Source organism: Notolepis coatsorum (assembly GCF_963971535.1).
Source record: "Notolepis coatsorum genome assembly, chromosome: 11".
In the NCBI taxonomy this organism is placed as follows: domain Eukaryota; kingdom Metazoa; phylum Chordata; class Actinopteri; order Aulopiformes; family Paralepididae; genus Notolepis; species Notolepis coatsorum.
In genome coordinates, this window is record NC_140175.1 from 42302763 (window position 1) to 42324667 (window position 21905).

General features: G+C 43.7%; 1 protein-coding gene across 4 annotated transcripts in view; it reads right to left on the reverse strand.

Annotated features, from left to right (window-relative positions):
* Nucleotides 1-425: 425 nt before the first annotated feature.
* nrg1 (neuregulin 1) overlaps nucleotides 426-21905 on the reverse strand; it is a gene marked incomplete at its 5' end in the record, with an annotated part of 216810 nt that continues 195330 nt past the window's right edge. Inside the window, 7 exons of one of the 4 annotated variants that reach the window (XM_084324597.1) lie at nucleotides 426-3901; nucleotides 9081-9281; nucleotides 12754-12881; nucleotides 14295-14421; nucleotides 14978-15080; nucleotides 16478-16501; nucleotides 19704-19762. In XM_084324597.1, coding sequence (XP_084180723.1) covers nucleotides 3193-3901; nucleotides 9081-9281; nucleotides 12754-12881; nucleotides 14295-14421; nucleotides 14978-15080; nucleotides 16478-16501; nucleotides 19704-19762 — 1351 coding nt within the window. In that variant the 3' untranslated portion in view covers nucleotides 426-3192. Of the gene's footprint in view, nucleotides 3902-9080; nucleotides 9282-12753; nucleotides 12882-14294; nucleotides 14422-14977; nucleotides 15081-16477; nucleotides 16502-19703; nucleotides 19763-20417; nucleotides 20486-21905 lie in introns of all 4 variants that reach the window. The other 3 variants (XM_084324600.1, XM_084324599.1, XM_084324598.1) reach the window with 3 other exon arrangements.

Consider the following 21905-nt stretch of genomic DNA (forward strand, 5'->3'; position numbering starts at 1 on the left):
AGGTTATGAGCATAGAGAAGATATTTATGGAACCAAAAGGAGGCTGGCATGACCGAGCACTATGCCTTTGTTACTGATGATGTCAGGCAGGAGGCACAGTATGAGGTCAAAAACAATCGTCCAGGTTTATTTCCCATACATCATACCGCTAGCATACTGCCATCAGCATTACACTGTATCCATCAGGTCTGACTGACATAAGGCCTATAATTTCATCATGCTTGCCACAATCCTTTCTGTATCCATTGCTGATTGGCTTTGGCAGCGACCCCGTTTCTCCCCCCAAAAAAAGTCACTTATATAAAGAGAAATATCTCACTATTAAAGAAATGTGCTGTAAAGAAAGAAATGTAGTACAAATGATTTGAAACAGATGCCAGAAATTGAGTATTTTTTTTTTTACTCCAAACACTACATATGCCAAGTTGAAGATGTTAATAACATTTGTTTGAATGAAACGTTTGTGTGACATCTGGAGAATGTTGCCAATGCCTGACTGCATATCTGATTGTGGATGTTGTTACATGTTTAATGCAATCACTTCATGTTTTGTGTTTGACCTTGTGCTGCCATGCATATTCCATAATTGCCACCCAATTCTCCATCATAGGATTGTTTCCAGTTGAAGGTGATTTTGATGTAAGAAATATCACAGGTTGCCTTTATTTTCACAGCAAAATGTTACTTAATTCGAGCAAAGTTAGACTTATAATTGCCAATGGCTGCGCTATGGCAACATACTCGTTAAGAGGGAAAAATAATGTTGAAGTAATATGTTCCATTTGAACCATATTCAGGAGAGAAAGAAACACTTTGAGGATGTGAAGCTCAAGCACAAAACATTGATTTAATATTTCAATTAGAAACAAAAGCACTAAAGGTTTTCATGGTGTATTTACATAAACTTGAATGCACACCTAGGTCTGAAAGCAATGCATCATGGGGGACTGTATGCGTTAAGCGTTATGCTCGACAAAAGCCATTATCTCGTTTCTACCAAACATAATCATAAGTGAATAAGCATGTGTATCTTCTAATTTCAGTTTATTAATGTGTTGAATAACAGTGGTTACCAATGGTTTAAAAAAAATAAGAACATTGACCCCATATTGAAGACAAAATATGTAAAAGGCATAAAGGAACAAGACACACAATGTTTACAAAAGATTCAAAATAAAAATCCAATTTGTTAAAATATACAAACCAAATATATAAAACACTGATTAATATATAATTAAAAGATAATATAAGGCCCACAAAATAAATAAACAATAAATAAATAAATAATATAAATACAAAAGATCTGCATAAATTTCTATTGGGCCATCTTTACAATGGTAATTTATGGGCAACAATGCCTTCATATCATTATGCTTACTCTCTCTATATATATGACAAACTGACTTGACGTGAGATTGGTAGATAAGGAGATTGTAGGGAATTCTTATGACTGATTATGAAGCCCCAAAAGTAGTCTCATTTGTAAAGAATTAATTCTAAACTATATACTCTGGTGACCAGTCAGAGAGTCTTTGGCAGCCTATGGGTTCTCATTTGATTCAGGTCAAGCATAACTCCATAAAAGTATCCTTGGGATATACTGAAAACAAAACATTATCAAAGCAGTTTAATGTTTTTGATGTTTTACACAGACAGTTACTTTACACACTAAACACAAGGTCTGGACAGTTGAAAACAAACCAAGCGAAAAACAGACAAATGTAGAAAATTGTATGAACACAAAAGAACACTTTGGATATTGTAATAATTTTGGAAAGAAGATTATTATTATTTTTTAATCTGAATTCAGTTATCACACCAGAGACATGGCTGAAGGAACGATAAGAGGTGATCTACCTTATCTATATGGTGCTGCTATACTGTATCTTTGATCCCCACAATGCATTACTTAGGAACCCATGGATGTGTTCATGAAAGACGATGTGAGCCATATATTCAACCTTCCACTCTATACATTATCCCTCCAATTTAACTTGATGTTGTCACAGATTTATATCCCTTCACCAATATGATTACCAAATTACAAATACTAATGAGTCAACTGTACACCCAAACACATGTCGTCTGGTAAATAATCCCCTCCTCTTCTCTCACCAAGCTGTTAATGACCCTGGTTAATCTTTCAGACATGTACAACATTGTTTCAGGTGTATGACTAGCCTATTGTATTTCATATTGTAGTTCACATCGACTACCAGTCTTCACAGGCCAAGGATATTTTGTTGAACAATGAGATTAACCAATATAATTTTTTTTCTTCTTTTGGCCAATTTTAGATCTGTAAAACTTGATATTTCAATCTGCATATTTCAAATCTAGTGAGTGAGGATAAACTAAGCAGCCAGCTCTTAATATGTGCCTTTCTTCAAAGCGCTGATGAATCCCATCACAGCAGTAGAGGGAACAACATGCACTTGGAATAAGTTTAGCATCGACAAGGTTTAGCATCAATCTACTGTACTGTGTAGATGTTTCAGTGGGCTGTTTCTAGATGCAGGATGTGAAATGCGTTGTGCTGGTGGATTTGTTTCCATTTTTTCCCCCCCAAGTCCAGTTTAGACTTTTAACTGGCACTGCAGATGAGACTTTTAACTGGCACTGCAGATGAGACTTTTAACTGGCACTGCAGATGAGACTTTTAACTGGCACTGCAGATGAAACTTTTAACTGGCACTGCAGATGAAACTTTTAACTGGCACTGCAGATGAACGTTTTAACTGGCACTGCAGATTAAAGTTTTAACTGGCACTGCAGATGAAACTTTTAACTGGCACTGCAGATGAAAGTTATGGATATATGGCCCAGTGTCACGGTGCAGTTCCCTTAAGCACACCAAACGGAAATTAAAGGCACCATTGATATTTTGCTCCATTGAAATACTGTGAACCATTGCTACATACTAGTGTATGGCACTTTTCTTCCATGACATGAACACATTTGTACACTTTTTTTTTAATTATTATTTATAAAAGACTTTATTCACTACCGTCACTAAAATAAAAGTTCTCATTTCTCTTTAAAATTCTTCACCCCGCAAATACTTAATTTATAGAAAATAAAGGTTTAATAGTGACTCTGTATTATCATAGTTTTTTTTTCTTATTTGACATAAGGATTTTCTAAGCAATATTCATATTTTTTTAATTCTTTTTTTCTTTCTTTTTTTCACTTTTACACAGCAATTGGATCTTGGTTGGCGATGATGCTGGACAGCCTGACTTGCAGGTCGTCCTGCGGGGAGAGAATGAGCGCTGGGTTAGTCCTGCTGCTGTCCACGGGCCTGACGGCGCCCGCCGTCTCCAGCCCCAGGGCCGTGGGGTTCTGTAAGCTGAGGAAAGGCGTGTCCTCCCCCACGCGCTCGTCCTCCGTTTCACTCTCCGAGCTGCTCCTCTCTCTGTTGCCGGTAGACTCCGTGGTGTGTCCCACGTGGCCGTTGGCCTTTGTTCTTTTGGCCCTGTGGCCGTTGTTGTTGTTGGTGTTAGCCTGTTTCTTAGGCAGGCCCTGAGGGGGAGCTGGAGCTACCGCGGTCTCATGCTCCCGCGTGATCTCGTATTCCCTCGTGATCCGGTAGTCGTTTTCCTCTACAATCCTCAGCGGGCTGGACGGAGGGCTGTGGGCGTCGTGGCCGTGGTTGTAGTGGGCGGAGTTCCTCTTGTGTTGGTTGTGGTCTTGGCGGGCGGGCTTGTCGCGTGGCCGCGGAGGCGTGGCAAACAGCAGGGGGCGCTCCTCCTCACCGGACGGGCTGACGGCCACCGAGGGGACAGGGGTAGCCAGGCTGGACAGGGCGGCTGACATCTCGGAGGGAGGGGAGCCCGGGGTGACGGGGGAGGCCAGACGGACAGGAGATAGTCGTGTCGGGCTGGTCATAGCCGACACGTACCTGCCACAGGGAACAGAAAAAAACACACACATTTACTTCTGGGAGGGAAGGACTGCATGTCAAAGGCTAAGGAAGACTGGATGAAAATATCGATGAAAAAAAGTTACACCAAGGTTTTACATGTTTTTACATTGAGGAAGGCTGCTTATGGTACTAAACCTCTACTGTAAAAACTAAAACTATATTGCAAGTCATATCACAATCCTATCTGGAGGAGTAATGGCAACATGATATCTTGGTCACATTGTGCAGCTCTAATTTACACTTTTGTTCTCTATGCTTTGTACTCCATATTAACAAGTAACCTAAGTATCTTCTGCGATAACAGGCTTTAGAAATCAACTTCAACAAATTAACTACCCCCCACACCTATTAAGTTCTGTTCTTCCTCTTCTTCATGTTTTGTTCCCATGATAGATTGCTGTAAGTTTAGTTCCATCACATATTTACATTAACAATTAAGTATTATAATTATTTTTTATCTGGCTCTCATACAGTTTTGCTCTCTGCATTAACAATCGCAAATCAGATTTATTTTCAAATTAAGCTGGAAAAGTTAGTTTTGATTACATAAGATTGCATAATTCTTACAGACTTAAATTCTTAAATATTGTACACTAATCACAGGCACTGCACATGCTCTACCTCTCCATGAAACTGCATAGTGCACCTTTAAACCTAATATTGAAACACTTGTGAAGAAGCAAAAACTAAAACTAGGATTTTATTTGAGGAATGAGGCCTATTTGTCTATTGAATCTAGGAAGAGATTGGTTGCTTCTACTTTTTCACCTTGGCTAGATTATGGCGGTTTGCTTTATATTAATGCATCTACCCAGTGTTTACGTATGTTAGTTACTATCTATATGTAGCAGTCTGGAAAATATGGTATATTATTCAGAACTGCTGACTGTGTTTATATCCCTTTTTGTACACAAAGACATTCTAACTAGTGTCATTGATTCACACGAACAATGACACAAAAGTCCCCGTCCAAAGAGCATGTGAATACGGATCATAAATGACAGTATTGATTCATATTTTACAGTGCGTCTCCCCTTGTGACTGGCAGGCGGGACCAGCAGGGGGCAGTAGCAGGCAGAGAGTGGCGGAGAGAGCTGAGAGATGATAAAGGGAGGAGGCGAGCGGAAGTCGTTCTCTTCGGCAGTGAACTTGACAACGAGAAGTCATGTCGAACGGGGGGGCTCTGGATAGCCCCGTTGCTGACTTTATGCCGGAGTGCCCCGTGGAACAGTGACGGGTGATAGGAAGTACTGGCTAGTGGATACGATATCCTAGCAGTACCAGTGTTATGATATTATGAACATTAAGTGCAGAGTCAGGCACCAAGAGTCGAGTTATACCTAGTTACAGTGAGCGGTATAGGTAGCGTGCGGCTAAGGATCACAGTAGCATTGCTCGTGTTATACCTAGTTACAGTGACGGTATAGTCTGCGTGCCAGGGACGTACGGGACATCCAAGCAGTCTGCCCGGGCGTCAACAGCTGTCTGCACCGGAGAGCAGCAGCACACCTGCTCCAGGCTGCCTGCAGGACACGGGGAGTTCTTTACCACCAGCAGAGTTCGCCCAGCACCAGCTCAGCCAGCACTGCCTCTCTGCTATAGCTCCGCCTGCTAGCACCTGCGGCGCGAGTGTTCGACGCCATCTTGCCACCAGGACGGTGGTGGAGCGGCGCGGCCGCCATTTTGGTAGAGTAAACATTAGGGCTTCGGCGCCCAGGATCCTATCGTACATTACACAGTGTGTCGCAGCCTACGGGCGAAGCTGGTGTTTGCTAACCACAGTGCATAGGGGTACCCCATAAACAGTACATGCCGGCATTAGCATAGGGCTTTTGTTTTGGTAATTGTGGGCCCACACTTTGGTTTTATTTCCTTTTCTTTGAGCGTGATACAATGTGTGTGTATTAATATTTTCCCATTCAATTAACCCTTCCCTGGGGGGGGAAGTTACAGACCTGGTGCATTATAATTAAAGCCTTTTGAGGTATTATTCTGGCCGTATAATTAAAGCCTGTTGAGGTATTATACAGGGTGAAGACCCAGACGTGGGTGATGAGTCAAACACAGTGAAGTATATTATCCCGGATAGTAACCCAGAGGTGGGTGCATAATATACGTGTTTATGAGGTATTGAGTTGAACAGCAGGGGCTATAGTAGGACTTCAGCCCAATTGGCCAGTAGTATTAAATAATTGTAACTGAACAGTACAATTAACATAAAGACTTGAATGGGGTTCTGTGTGCGTGTCCATTCCTGTGCCCTGCATTAACTCTTTTGGTGTGGGTAACGTATATATATGGTTAACCCCTTCCTACCCAACTCTCCCCTTTTCAGTGGAAGGTTTCTAGGGTCATTGAGGGAGGGTACTGCTTGCGGGGGGAACTCAGAGTATTTGATTACAATTCAGTCACGAGGTGTGGGAGGGTCTAAGGAGCGACTGGGAGGAGTGGGAGCGTGTTGGGGAGTACTGCTGACCGCCCTGCGACAGGGAAGGAAGACCAGAGTACCAGACCAGGTTGGTAAATCCCGGGCCCCATCCACTCACACTACCAGCCTCCAGTCGACGCCCCAGGCCCAAAGACTAGGGTGCAGCCAGACAGAGTTCTGCTGTGTCCAGCTACCTCCTGACTGCCAGCAACCGTTCCCACGAAGCAGGGATAATCCACCCTGCTACATATAATAGTGCACTGAGGTTTGTGACTGGCTGTACCTTGTACACTAAGGTTAATTGGTGCTCTTTGTCTATGCAGAGGAACACCCATTGGCTCACATTTATTACCGGGGTAATAACATTCTTGGTTTGCTCCCTCCTATCTGTGCACTTTCATATCACACATCATTGGCAGCTATAGCCTACACTTGTCCGACTTGTTGTCTGTACCCAAGCTCACACAGAACTAGGCGAGTTGGCTTCTAGGTGTTCCGCTCCCTCTCCCTGGAATACACTACAAGATAACTTGCGGCTGGAAAATCGGATAACTTTTGATGAATTTAAAACATTAATGAAAGACCTGGAACCAGAGTCAGTGTTTCTGGATATCTCACCTCCTTTAACCTCGACTTCGAATGTGTTTTGTATGATATTATTCTGTTCCATTTATTCTGGATTTGTCTTATGCTGTAACTTTAAGGTATGTTTTGAATGCTGCCGTTTTAGCCAGGTCTCTCTTGCAAAAGATGTTCTTAATCTCAATGAGATTTACCTGGTTAAAATGTTTTGACCTCTATAGAAAGTCTTTATCCGTAAATTGACTATTCAAATTCTGTTCCGAACATAAACAAGTTTCAATCTCATTACATTCCGTTTCCAACATTAACAACCAAGCTTCGATAAAAAAAATATATAAAATCCTGTTCTAAATATGAACAATACTTGAATTATCACTAAAACACTATATTATCTTTGTAAAAGGGTCACTTCGCCGATTTTAACCGGAATTAACCTGTGATGATTGGATATAAAATGTACCGTGTTCTGTGTCTCAAGTTTTATGTCCGATTATCACATGTCCTCCTCAGAACAGAACAATAGGAGTAAGGTTAAAAACGGGCAAAATGCCCCGTTTCTTAAGTTTAGTTTTCTCCATGTACGCTTAAGAAGGTATAATTTTGATTTTTGGAAGCCTAGCCCTATTTGTAACTTTTCAATGGAAAGTCAGTGGGATGGAACTTCTGCCTGTACAAGCTGACTGAGGAGTATATTTCAGTGAGCCTCAGTCAACTTGTACAGACAGGAGATCAACCCCATTGACACTGCCTTGGTTTTTGGTCAACTATCCGTAGCTACAGTAGTATGAGGAACAGCTTGGATTGTGTTGAAAAAGGATTCCATCTGTACATATCCCTACTCTTACTAGTTACGCTGCTGGCCAGTATGACTACGACCATACCGTTGTTATACATGTATCACTGTACACAACTCTGTACATATATCTGATTAGCAGCACACCCAGTAGTACTAATTTATATATTTTATACCCAGTTTAAAATCACCTGTACATTGTATATTACACTTATTATTATTATTATTATTATTATTATTATTGCACTTTACCGTTACATATGCACTCTGGTTGGATGCTAAACTTATTTTTGTTGTACTGTACTTGTGCTGTATAATGACATTGACAATACATTTGAAATCTAATCTATTCTACTGATCAACATCATCATCATTGGTAAGTAATAAATAGGGCTAGGGCTCCAGAAATCACAACTATCCCTTTAACAGCACTGGAAGCATGAGACGATCGCAAGTGCATTACGGATCCATGCTCTAATTAGACCCCTTTCTCCGGATGCTCTTCCGTGTTCTGGTTCAGAGTACAAATTAACTTGCAAGGCACTGCGTAAGCTACCCCAGCCATGTACTGTACCATGTACTACACTTCTCTCTGTGCCACAGCCTGTGTGTGGAGCGAGACACTGATGTGAGGGGCACTGGTGCATTCGGAGGGTGGGCTCCAGCCTGTGTGTGTACACAGAGCGCGACACTGATGTGAGGGGCACTGGTGCATTCGGAGGGTCGGCTCCAGCCGCTCAGAGTGACATTCACAGATGGGGCCCCTCTTAGAATGTCCCGCTGACCTCCGGTGACCTGTTCTCATCACAGACAGGTGTGCTACCTGCTGGCCTGTCTACAGCCCGGTCACACATCACCACACCTGCGTTACTCATAAGTGCCCCAGTTATTTACTAATGATAGCTCACCAACCATTCATTTTCAACTGGCTTTTGGGTTATTGTTTTTTCTTTTATTATTATTATTTACACACACTGCTCAATATAGAAACTGACTCTATGAGAACCATGCCAATATCCATGTGCCTTTCCGTTAAGAAGAGAGGGACAGATAGCGTGTGGAAACAGAACTGTAATAAATGTTCGACCTTGGTGTTGATAAAAGTTAAATGAAATATTAAATTCACGTTATGCTACATTAATCATGAATATCTTATCGTTAGACTGTAAATGGCTTTTAAATGAACACCTCAAGAGAGAGACCTGCAACATATCATTCAGGTAGTTGTGAACAGCTCCATTAATCATGCAAAGACCACTCCACTTAGATGTGCGCGCGTGTGTGTGTGTGTGGCTCGTGTGTGAGGGCTGTCGTGTGCAAAGTGGGCCCATTAGGTCGCGGTGCTACCATACCTCTCACTGTACGGCGAGTCCCTGTAGGCATCGGGAATGTCCCTCGACTTCTTTAGGTAGGCACTCAGGTCCCTGGCGCCACCCGTGGCGTTCAGACGACCCCGGTGGCTGGGCGTAGCGTGCCGGCTACTCTCCGCCGATGACATCACCAAGATGGAGCGGCTGTCGGAGAGAACACTCTCGCTGCGGCCATTACTCCAGCTGCAGAGACAAGAGAGGGGAACAGGTTCACATGAGCAGGAGGCAGACAGGGTTTGCCTGCAGACGGTGACGCAGACCGAACACAAAATTGGATGCATCTTCAGCGCAAACCGTATTACATGCTTAAGACCCATGGCTTTTATGGTGCCTAATCCTTCAGGACTAATACTTTTGACATTTTATACGCTCCGTCCCTAAAAAGCTGATCAATCTTGCTTGGACTCGAGTTACAGTGTGGTCGTTTACAGTGCAATGGCAAATTAAATGCACGGGCAAGCACAGAATTGCCCAGCATGCTTCTATGCCGCACAATCAGTGTTGGCGTTTGGGCCTTTGATCTGGTAACCATCTCCTGAGTCAGCGAGAGGGATTCAAGGCTGATCATCTCATCACCACAGACTGAAACCCATCTCTGCATGAATTTACTGCTTCTCAAAATCCCCCAAATGAAAGGATGGGATTGAAATAAAGAGGAGGTTGGAATGGTGGGAAAACCATTAAATAAGCCAGGTGGTGATGTGTGCTGATTAAGAGCCAGGTGGTGATATGTTCTGATTAAGAGCCAGGTGGTGATATGTTCTAATTAAGAGCCAGGTGGTGATATGTTCTAATTAAGAGCCAGGTGGTGATGTGTTCTAATTAAGAGCCAGGTGGTGATATGTTCTAATTAAGAGCCAGGTGGTGATGTGTTCTAATTAAGAGCCAGGTGGTGATATGTTCTGATTAAGAGCCAGGTGGTGATGTGTTCTGATTAAGAGCCAGGTGGTGATGTGTTCTGATTAAGAGCCAGGTGGTGATATGTTCTGATTAAGAGCCAGGTGGTGATATGTTCTGATTAAGAGCCAGGTGGTGATATGTTCTGATTAAGAGCCAGGTGGTGATATGTTCTGATTAAGAGCCAGGTGGTGATATGTTCTGATTAAGAGCCAGGTGGTGATATGTTCTGATTAAGAGCCAGGTGGTGATATGTTCTGATTAAGAGCCAGGTGGTGATATGTTCTGATTAAGAGCCAGGTGGTGATGTGTTCTGATTAAGAGCCAGGTGGTGATATGTTCTGATTAAGAGCCAGGTGGTGATGTGTTCTGATTAAGAGCCAGGTGGTGATATGTTCTGATTAAGAGCCAGGTGGTGATATGTTCTGATTAAGAGCCAGGTGATGATATGTTCTGATTAAGAGCCAGGTGGTGATGTGTTCTGATTAAGAGCCAGGTGGTGATGTGTTCTGATTAAGAGCCAGGTGGTGATATGTTCTGATTAAGAGCCAGGTGGTGATGTGTTCTGATTAAGAGCCAGGTGGTTATATGTTCTGATTAAGAGCCAGGTGGTGATGTGTTCTGATTAAGAGCCAGGTGGTGATGTGTTCTGATTAAGAGCCAGGTGGTGATGTGTTCTGATTAAGAGCCAGGTGGTGATGTGTTCTGATTAAGAGCCAGGTGGTGATATGTTCTGATTAAGAGCCAGGTGGTGATATGTCTGATTAAAGGCTGGGTAGCGATGTGTTCTGATTAAGAGCCAGGTGGTGATGTGTTCTGATTAAGAGCCAGGTGGTGATGTGTTCTGATTAAGAGCCAGGTGGTGATGTGTTCTGATTAAGAGCCAGGTGATGATATGTTCTGATTAAGAGCCAGGTGATGATATGTTCTGATTAAGAGCCAGGTGGTGATATGTCTGATTAAAGGCTGGGTAGCGATGTGTTCCAACAGCTCCGACACATGACTGGTAGGGAACATGTCACATAAAACCAGTGCAGAAATTACAGTACCGTCTCCAAGCGGTGGACTTTAAAAAGGAACATGCCAATATTGTGGGGAGGTACAGGTACATAGTAATAGTACAGGTCATAAAAGCATAGTACAGTAGAAAAGTAAAAATAGGCAGTGTAAACAATATAATTAACTCTTGAGTATGCGCATATGAGCAAGTAGGCAGTGTAAATCAAGGTGCAGATGAGTCTGTATGCCCCATCAGTTATATTTGCATTACAATAAATATAGTTACAATACACACTATAATCTAAATATATACCATGAGTAAGTAAGTATACACAGGTGCAGTATGCATAAGGTACATATGGCGTGAAATACGTTATATGTTTAGGTGGGAGTCAGACACACTCAGTGATCAGACATTCCTAGTAGTTGGATGTCTGGCAGCAGTCCCTGCCCACTGTTGTGGAGCCTGATGGCCACTGGTATGAAGGACTGGCCGAGGTAGTTAGTCGAGTGTCGGGGGGTATGAGTCTGTGACTGAACGTGCTTCTCATCTTGACTAGCTCATCGTAGAGGGATTCTCCAGGATATCAGCCAGCTTCCTTCTCATCCCCCTCTCTGCCACCACCTCTAGTCTGATCAGCTCGACCCACCACAGAGCTAGCCTTCCTCACCAGCTTGTTCAGTTTGTTAGTGTCCCTTGAGTTGATGTAGCCCCCCCAGCATAGAAGAGGACACTGGCCACTACAGACTGGTAGAACGACTGTAGAGTGTCCTCAGGAAGAACAGCCTGCTCTGTCCCTTCCTGTAGATGGCTTCCGTGTTGTCCGACCAGTCTAGTTTATTGTTTAGGTGTACTCCATGGGAACTTATATGTCTCCACCACCTCCACCTCATCCCCTCGGATGGTGATGGGAGTCGGGGGTGGCGGGGCCTCTTCTTGCCCCTCCGGAAGTCCACCACCAGCTCCTTGGTTTTGCTGATGTTGAGCTGGAGGTTGCTGTCGCTCCAAAGCTCTCCACCAGGGCTCTGTACTCCTCCTCATTGTCGTCAGTGATTGTAGCTTACGATGGAGGAGTCGTCAGAGAACTTCTGCAGGTGGCACCCACTAGAGTTGTGGCAGAAGTCGGAGGTGTAGGGGGTGAACTAATAAAGAAACTTAAACTTGAAAAGGAAGGGTGACCGCACAGTTCCTTGGGGAGTGACTGTGTTGCTCACCAGCACGTCAGACTGACTGTCCTGTAGTCTGACGTTGAGTTACAGTCTTCAGACAAGAAGATAGATACCAGTTTCCCCTCTGTGCCTTCAGTAGAAAGCTATCCGGCTGCAAGCCAGCCTAGCACAAATTAATAGGCAAGCTAGCCTAGCTGTTGGCCAAAAACACCTCTCCCAGAGTTTTAAGCTAGGCTGTGTGAACAGCAGAGCTATTTTATAGGTATGTGCAGCAGAGTAGTTTAAGTTTCACCTTCACAGTAGATTTAACTTCACATGGAAATTAAGGAGAGAAAGAAGACTCTAGATATGACACAACTATGTTACACAACCATGGCAGAGGATTTGGCAATCTTTCAGATTTAAACACTGCAGCAGCTCGACTGGAGAGAAGCTCAGAGGACCAGTCCAGACCAGCAAGATCAGCAGTATTTGAGTGGTACGCAAACAAACGTTTATTAATCATGGGAAATTTCACATCACCGCGGCAACCCTAAAACCAAAGCGGGATGGGGGAAAAAGGCTTGGTCGGAGTAGGACCTCTACGTACCTTTGACTGGAGGTATGGGTGACGGTTGTAGACTGATGTGCTGTGGAGGCATACTGGCTTGAGAAGGACGTTTCCGTCTCCTTCTCCATCACATGCTTCGCAGGCATCGCATTTTTTGACACATATTGCTATAAGATAAGCAAAAAAACAATAAGAAACCATTTCGTTTTATCACAATCCCCATTCACAATGCTCTACAGCAGTGATAACTTGAGAATCAACTGATGAACATAAAGGAACACAAACAATTAAACTCATTATGTCCATAATCTCGCATATACCAAAACTATAAACTGTCTTGTAGAAATTAATTAGTAGTTTGAGAGTTATTAGGGCTCTAGAATTAAAATGATAAGAACATTTCTGGTGGAGATGTGCTGATTATTTAAAATCTAGATAAGAACATTTCTGGTAGTAGAAATGTTCTTATCTATATTTTAAATAATCAGCATCTCTGGTAAGCACTAGATTTAAAATGATAAGCACCTCTCTGGTAAGCTCTAGATTTAAAGAGGTCATTCTACACGATTGCATGTGGGAAACACAAATTTTATTAAATTCTATGACTATTAGTCGACTAAAGAATGTCTTTAGCCAAGAACAGCGCTAAGAGTTATTGAGTTTAATAGTGGTAATGTGTGATGTCATTATATCACATTCCAGGAATTATTCAATAAAAATAAAATAAATATATATATATTATAGTTTTGGGAAAGGTGTTAGATTATGAGCGTAATAAATCAGCTTTATTTATTTTTTGTGTCTTTAAAATGTAAAGTAGGGTCGTGCCCGACTCAATAGTCAAAAGGATTTTCTCGACTAAATGAATAGTCCATTTAAAAAAGGTACAGTACAGTAGAATCTGTAATGCCATGAAATGGCAACCTCTGGGCAAAAGAGCGGGGATAGGGGAGGGGTTGCTACTGCTAGCCACACCTCATGTTCTGCCAAGAGAGGTCTGGAGAAATTCACAGTATAAGTTACTATATATTAGGGCTGACCCCTATTAGTCGATTAGTCGACTAATCGGTCGAAAGGAGCCGTAGTCGACTGCCAACCTCTTAGTCGAATACAAAAAATAAATAAAAAATTATAATATATATATATATTTTTTTATCATTCTTTCCAAAAGAAAAGAGGCCTAAAAGCGTGGCTAACGCTAATGGCACGCATACCAGAGGCTAACTGCCTACGAAAACAGGCACAGAGGCACTGAAAGAGGATTTCACCCATCTAATGAACACACTAGACTAGACAAATATCAAGATGTATCCATCAGTGGACCAATTGCATGCTTTTGCAGAGGACAAGAAGCCTTCAGCCGACTCCTTCAGACATTAAGCACCCCCACAGCCCAAATGGAATGATACAAAAAAAATTATAAAATATTATATTTTTTTTTTCGACCAATAGTCGACTAACGACACATTTTGGCCAATCATAGTCGACTATCCAAATCCTTAGTCGGCGACAGCCCTACTATATATTTATATAGTAATTGTCTAACAGGGAGCACATTATAAGAGGGTCAGTAGACTTACATTGACAAGCTGAACATTTTCGAGGGGTGAGTTAGGGATGTGCGGTCCATTGGCCATGCTCGCCATGTTGTTCCTCTCATTACGCAGGCTCTGCCTCAGACGATCATGGAGCTTTTTTCTCTGCTTTCTGCACGCGGGGAGAAACACTTGATTGTGAGACTGACCAGTCATTCAACTGAACCAAAATGTCTGAGGGGGGAGGGGTCCAAATGTTCCAAAAAAATAAAAAGGCCAAATTTTTACTATGGTTGATGTTGACATTACGGATTATGATTAAGATTTGCATATATCGAGAACACTACAAAATAGCAGCCCAATCTCGCTTAAAATTATGTAAATAAAGAACTAATCGACTACAGGGAAAAAGGTACATAATGTACATTATGTTATAGCCATAAGTAATATATTTACATATTGTATTGGGAATGTAACATGTGTACGTATTACAAACAAGTACATATATTACAAAAAATCAAAACAATTTAAGTTGGTTCAACTCTTGGTTGTGTTTGTTTTGGACAATACGTACATATATTACTTATGGCTACAACATAATGTACATTATGTACCTTTTTTCCTGCGATTAGTACTTTATTTACGTTTTCTGATGAGGCCGGGTTGAAAATAGGTAATGCAATGCAAGTTGGATTTTCAGTTTAGCGTAAGAGTGTGACGTGAATTACTTTGTTTTGCAGTAGGCAACCACACACATGATTCCCACCACTAGGAGTGCAATGCAGATTCCTGTTATTGTTAAAACACGTTTCTGATACAGCTCCTCAGCTTCTGGAAAAGAGGACAACGCATTCTTAAAACTCCACAACATGCAGGCCTAACCCGACACACACGCACACACACACACACACACACACACACACACACACACAGAGACACACACACACACACACCACTCTAGTAGTAAACCCAGACAGGATATGATTCTTTTAAGGTTGAGGTTATTACATTCACAGCGACTTGACAGTCAAAATGGAACTGGTGGGATATTAGTGGACGATGGAAATCTACTCCATTGATCTGAGAGGCAGTTCTGCTGAGTCCAGTCAGCCAGGGAGGAAGTGTTAGTTCAAGGTCAGCCTCAGCAGTCATGACTCGGCAAATGACAAGAGGGGAAACAGAATGCATTCCCTGTAATGCATTTAAAACCAGCCCACTGACGGGTGCCGTTTATAGGATTATCATTCATCAGACAGATACAAATCATCACAGTTAAAATGTTAATGGTTTTAACATGGCATAACAACGCGGCATCATTTGTTCACGAGATAGAACATAACTGGAACTGAAACGAACGGGGTGTTTTATTGATCCCCGTTAATTGTAAATGATATATACCGCAGGAAAAAGGAGATCTGTACGTCTCTTATCTAGGAATATGGGTGAAGGGAGCTCTCGTGCCAGTGCCAGGTGTTCAGTTCTGTGAACAAACGATGCCGCCAACAATGACTTTTAAATGAAAACAAATCAGTCGTCAATTTGCTCAGGGTTAGCATTCCGTCATTTAAAAAGTAACACGACAACAACTCTGCCATCACTCTGACGAGGAGAGGGGCAAACCATGAGGGGACACAAGGGAGGAAGGGATAGATTGTACAGTGGGAAACACATACATATGGTAGAGGTGGAAACGGGAGAACAGGGATAGAGACAGCGAGGTAAGGCTGGGAGGGAGGGGGCGATGCCGTTATGTCATTACATGCTAAACACCGGTCGAAAACATAGGATGGGGAGAAGAAGCAAAAGCAAAAAAAGCAAAGCGAGGACTGAAGGGATCGGGATATACAGCGCACTACCATCACCTGGGGGTGTGTTCCAATCAGATCAGTAGTGTTTGGCCCGTGTATGTAGAGGATCATTGGAGAGATTATATATATATATATATATATATATATATATATATATATATATATATATATATATATATATATATATATATATATATATTAAATGTCACATTTGAAAGACAGAAGGATAGCTGGGGGGAAATCCCAACTCTTGCAGATGCTGCATGTCTGTGATATGTGAGCTGTATTCATGGTTGCTGAAGGTGGTTTATGGAGGCTGTATGATCCCTTCATTAGCAAAAGGAAACTGGCTGGAGAAGAGGGGCAGGCTCAAGCTACTAATCCTACGACTGTAAACTAGGAGGAAGGAACGATCCATACCCATAAATTCAATCCCAAGATGCTCTGCCAGGGCAGAAAGGTGACAAAAAAGAAAGAAAAAACAAGAGGTATTTTTCAGATGAGGTGTTATTCAGAGTATTTCTAGTAAATAAAAAAGAGGCTCAAAATCTGTTGTTACTAAGGAGAATGGAATGTGGTCATATTTCACAATGGTGCTGATGCATCGCAAACTAACAAGCTATCGAATCCTAAATTGGAGCAACTCTACACAACAAACACACAGTAGGGACTACAATCTTGCTCTAAAATACTAATGAAATCGTCATTTCTTAAAATATTAATTTTTAAAATCACACAGCATACTATTAGCTAATGGCCAAGATTACTTGTACAACTACTGTAAGAGCCACAAACAATGCTACCTTAAAATCCAGTTGAATACACACCTCAATCAAAAATGCAATTACAATGTATTCATCCACAAGGCACTACTACTGCATGGAGGGTGCAGTGGCATGCACATGCAAACATCACTATGCTTGCATTTCTAGACTTAAAAAGTCATGTCACAACGTCATTAAAAGACGGGTCAGAACCAGGCAGGATTAGGATACTAGTCAAGTCAACGACGGGTCAACCACTATCACGGCACACTACTACGCCTCTCGGATTAGCATGCTGTGAGGTCATCATGCAACTCTCCATTCCCAACAACACAGACTACGGTAATGCAGATCTACAAAAGTCAATGGTTTTTGCTCTCATACCAAATTCTCATTTGTCATTACTCGGTTCAACAGCCATGCCTGTTAAATATGTTTAGAGGAATGAAAAAAAAAGAAAAAAAAAGAAAAAAATATATTTTAAAAATAGATAATCGCATGTCATATGCTTGACTTTAACATTGCTTCAACACTTATAAAAGTACTAACTCAATGGAATTCAACCTCACAGGTGATTGAAAGTAGTGCAACTTCAGAAACGGTGTACATTGTAACACACTGACGGAGATGCTCTTTATATTTGTGTTTATATGAGTTAGTAACGCGTTCTGTTTTCAATGATCTATCAAGAATTTATAAACGACCTGCTAAATCTATATTATAATTCTAACTCTTGGTTTTTGGGGGGAACATTCCAACTCTTCCATATTAAACACCGCCTACACCGTCATCGTAAAGTAAATACATAAATCAACTAATGCACAACGTGATAACTGGCATAATGCGAGAGGTGTCCTTTCCCGTCATGTCTGGTCTATTGATTTCATGTGTCAGAATGATAAATGACCACACATGCTGCCATGGCGTTATGGGTCTTGTGACGTCCTTCACATGACCCTTGCACTTAGCGCCATAGCAAATTTTTATTCTGCCAATACTTTATTCCAAGGCCTGGTATAAAATGTTATAAAATGTTGTCTTGGATTTGCTTGGGAAGCACAAACGCAGCTGTCGTTAAAAGTCATTTACAGAACATGCACGTTCTGTAATAACCTACAAGTGATCTCTGTAGTATAGTTAACAGGCACCCCTCGCTTCTACAACAAGCTTTCTAGGTCAAATTCTCAGACTCGTCTGGGTCACTGACCAATATCAGACTCGTCCGGGTCACTGACCAATATCAAAGTCCGCTGGGGTTTCAGTGGGGCCGTTCGCAGCCCGTCTCTCGGCTGGGGTTTCAGTGGGGCCGTTCGCAGCCCGTCTCTCGACGGTCATAGGTGACTATCGCACCTCGGGAGAGCCGCAGGACTATAAACAACACAGACAAACCTCTACAAGTCGACTAGGGCTTGTATAATCAGTCAAACACCTCTCCACTGGAAGGATATGAATATTACAGATGTTCCTACGCGACTTCGGGGACCGTCTCTGCTCTTGGCGCCCTGACCCACAGCTGCCCCGTGTCCTCGGCCCATTTCGTCACTGAAGGATAAATAACGTGGCTCTCAACTCGTCTGATCTGCTGACGCCGCTTGTTTTCAGGTCTGTCCTCTGTGACCTCAGCCCCCATCCTGCCATCAGAGGAGTGGAAATAAACTCCTGTTTTTGGCTATGGGGGAGCGAAGACATTAAAGAAATAATATTGCCCTCGACCACCGCCGCCTTATGGAGCATGTTTCTCCATGATCAATGATAGCGTTGCGCCTGTCCTTTCGCAGCCTGTATACACAGAGCATCCCCCCCCCCCCACCTCTCTGCAGCAGTAGCGCTGTCTCCTGTTGCATTGCTGGCACCGAGCCATTCCTGCAGCTTTAGTGGTTCACGGACGGGGCGTTTGTCCCCGACAAGATAAGACTGAAAAAAGGGATGGAACCTTGGCGATCAGACGGGACACGCCGTGACTGACGGCTCGCCTTTAATTAGCTCCTCAAACCTTGACATCTCTAGTAGGTAGAAAAATAAACACACGTTTCCTACTCCGGTTCTCTCAGTCACGACTGGTGCTACAATTATGTGTCAATAGGTGTGTGTGAGTGTGTGTGTGTCTTTTCATTCTGTTCCACCATAGAGATGAAAGTGTTGTTGTTGGTTTTGCTGGTCAGGTAACCTGTGGTAATTGTGGGGAGCCGGACCGGGGGGCGGAGCCGGTGAGTCACGGTGATAAACGTGGCCTGAGGCCCGAGGCCTGCGAGGCTGCCATTCATCCCCCCCCCCCCCCCCGGCGTCGCCCCCCACATCAAAGAGGTAATTTTAATAGGGTCTGTTCAGGTTTTTACGGTACCGCCATAATCCGCAATGACCCGACCCCACAGAAGTGTTATTGCTCTGCAGGGCCAGAGGAGCAGGACGGTGGCGTCTCTGTCCCGAGCCGTGAGCATCACTGTTAAGGACTTTCCCCTATGAAGGGTCAAAGTTTCTAGTTCCCTGCCTTATTATATGAATTGCCGATTGGAATGTTTTGACACATAGGAGTCCTCCATTGAATACTGTTAAGACGTGTGTTTGGGGGGTTTCTTGTGACATTTACAACACAACTCCCTACTTCTACAATATCTTAAAAACTGTTTCACTAAACTGCTTTTTAACAACTTAACAAAATAAGGCAAAAACCTCTTCCAACATGCGAGGGGCAGGTATGGGATACATACAACATAATCGACAACATAAATCGACACTAAATGTTTTTTTTTATAAAAAATGAATAAATTTAAAAAAAATAATCGTCTGGCTACAATCTTGAGGAGAAAAACGAAGCCACAGGAGGTAGCGCTGGTTGAGCATGCTCCAATCCAAGCACAGACAGAAGAGGAAGTAAGACGTACTGTAAAAGCTGGCCATTACGTAGTTTTGGCAGCGATCACCAGTAAATTCATTTGGGCACCTGAGAGGGGAAACAAGAAGTCACAAGAGAGAAAGAAAAAGGGAGAGAAAGAGAAAGTAGTGAGTTTACACCAGAGCTTTCAAAAGACCCACGACACGCATCACTGGTGTTGTCAAGAGGGGACCGGGGCGACAGGGGACGGGGGGGGGGGGGAGGACGCCTAGAGACCCGTATGTCACACCGACTTGAGTGGTTCAGGTCTGGTGAAAACATACAAAAAAAAAAAGAAAAAAAAAGTCCCAATCATTACTCCACCAGGCCTGGGATTCTCCCAACAAATGTTTTGGATCATGCTCTCCAAGTCAAAAGGGAAGATGAAACGGATGAGACCAGCATTCAAGAACAAGTTCCCCGATTATCACCCACTTTTGATCCAATTTAGAGGGGGGGGGGGGGGGATCACACAGCCAGATGAGAGAGAGAGAGAGAGAGATAGGGTGGGGGGGCAGCAGTCCAAGTCTGAGTGAGCATGTGTGTGCCCCCTCTCCACCAACCACTACACACACACACACACTCACACACACCTGTCCACAACGAATGGTCGGGACGGATGGATTGGCCTGCTGGCGCTAGGAGAGACCATGATTGGAACTTTGGAACGGGGACGTAACACCAGAGATGAGGCGTGGGGTTGGGATCAGTTGTGTGCACATACGTTTTGGGCTCATGACTCTCTTAGGCACAGTTTCTTGACATCGATTCCCAGTGTATCCCGCCAAGCACCTGGGAGGAGGGAGGAGGGAGGAGGGAGGAGGGAGGAGGCAGGGGGCAGGGGAGGGGCAGAGAGGGAGTAAGACACACAGGCACTGACACAGATGGAACACAACAACAACAACGACACAAACACTACATTTATGGAATGCCATTACTTACTTGTGAATAGTTTTGTCTACAAAGTATCCAACAAAGATTTCTGCTCAACGGAGCACAACTTGCTGATGACATCCCAAAAGCACTTGAAATAGATGTATTTTTGTTGCCCTCTGTAATTCTCTCATGTTGGGGTGTTCCTTGCCGTCAGTGATTCACAAGAGAGTAAACAGGCCTGAAGTAGAGGCTTCAGTTAAACAGGCCTGAAGTAGAGGCTTCAGTGAGCTCGTTTCCACTGCTGGGCTGAACAGGGCACAGCAGAAACTAGAGCAAACTTAGCATTTACAGTACGATACAGGTTGACAAGTGAAACCAGTATTAGCCCAGCTGATAAAGCCACATTCCAGCTGGGAACAAGACGCTGAAGGAATGCAACCTGTGAATGTGGTTTTTGGCATTTCAATAACATGTGCTATAGTCAGTGAGCCCTGGCTAGACCTGGGTAGCTCTATGGTGGACAGCAAAACACTGAGTACGATGTTAAGTGTATGTGTGTAGGTGGTGCATTAGACTAATTCAGGCTTTTCATTAGATTCTAAATCACCAGATGCTGGACTTATTAAAATGGCAAAGTTGCTGACCACTAAGCCATGACTTTACCGGAGGGCAGCTGAGGTGGTGTGTGCAGCACTACAGCAGGCATTACGAATGAGTGCATTTGAAGCCAAGACTGGCCTGTTGTGACCAGAGATCTTTCAGCAGGCCATCTGGTGAATGATGACCGAGCAGGAGGCCACGTAGAGCCCTGCTGAAGTAGAGTCTGTGGCGTGACATGCAGGGCTCCACAACCCCGTCCAGCTGGGCCTCTACCAGGGGCTCCAAAACCCCGTCCAGCTGGGCCTCTACCAGGGGCTCCACAACCCCGTCCAGATGGGCCTCTACCAGGGGCTCCACAACCCCATCCAGATGGGCCTCTACCAGGGGCTCCACAACCCCGTCCAGCTGGGCCTCTACCAGGGGCTCCACAACCCCGTCCAGATGGGCCTCTACCAGGGGCTCCACAACCCCATCCAGCTGGGCCTCTACCAGGGGCTCCACAACCCCGTCCAGATGGGCCTCTACCAGGGGCTCCACAACCCCGTCCAGCTGGGCCTCTACCAGGGGCTCCACAACCCCGTCCAGATGGGCCTCTAGTTACCAGGGGCTCCACAACCCAGTCCAGATGGGCTCCACAACCCATCCACCAGGGCTTCTACCAGGGGCTCCACAACCCATCGAGCTGAGCCTCTACCAGGGGCTCCACAACCCCGTCCAGCTGGGCCTCTACCAGGGG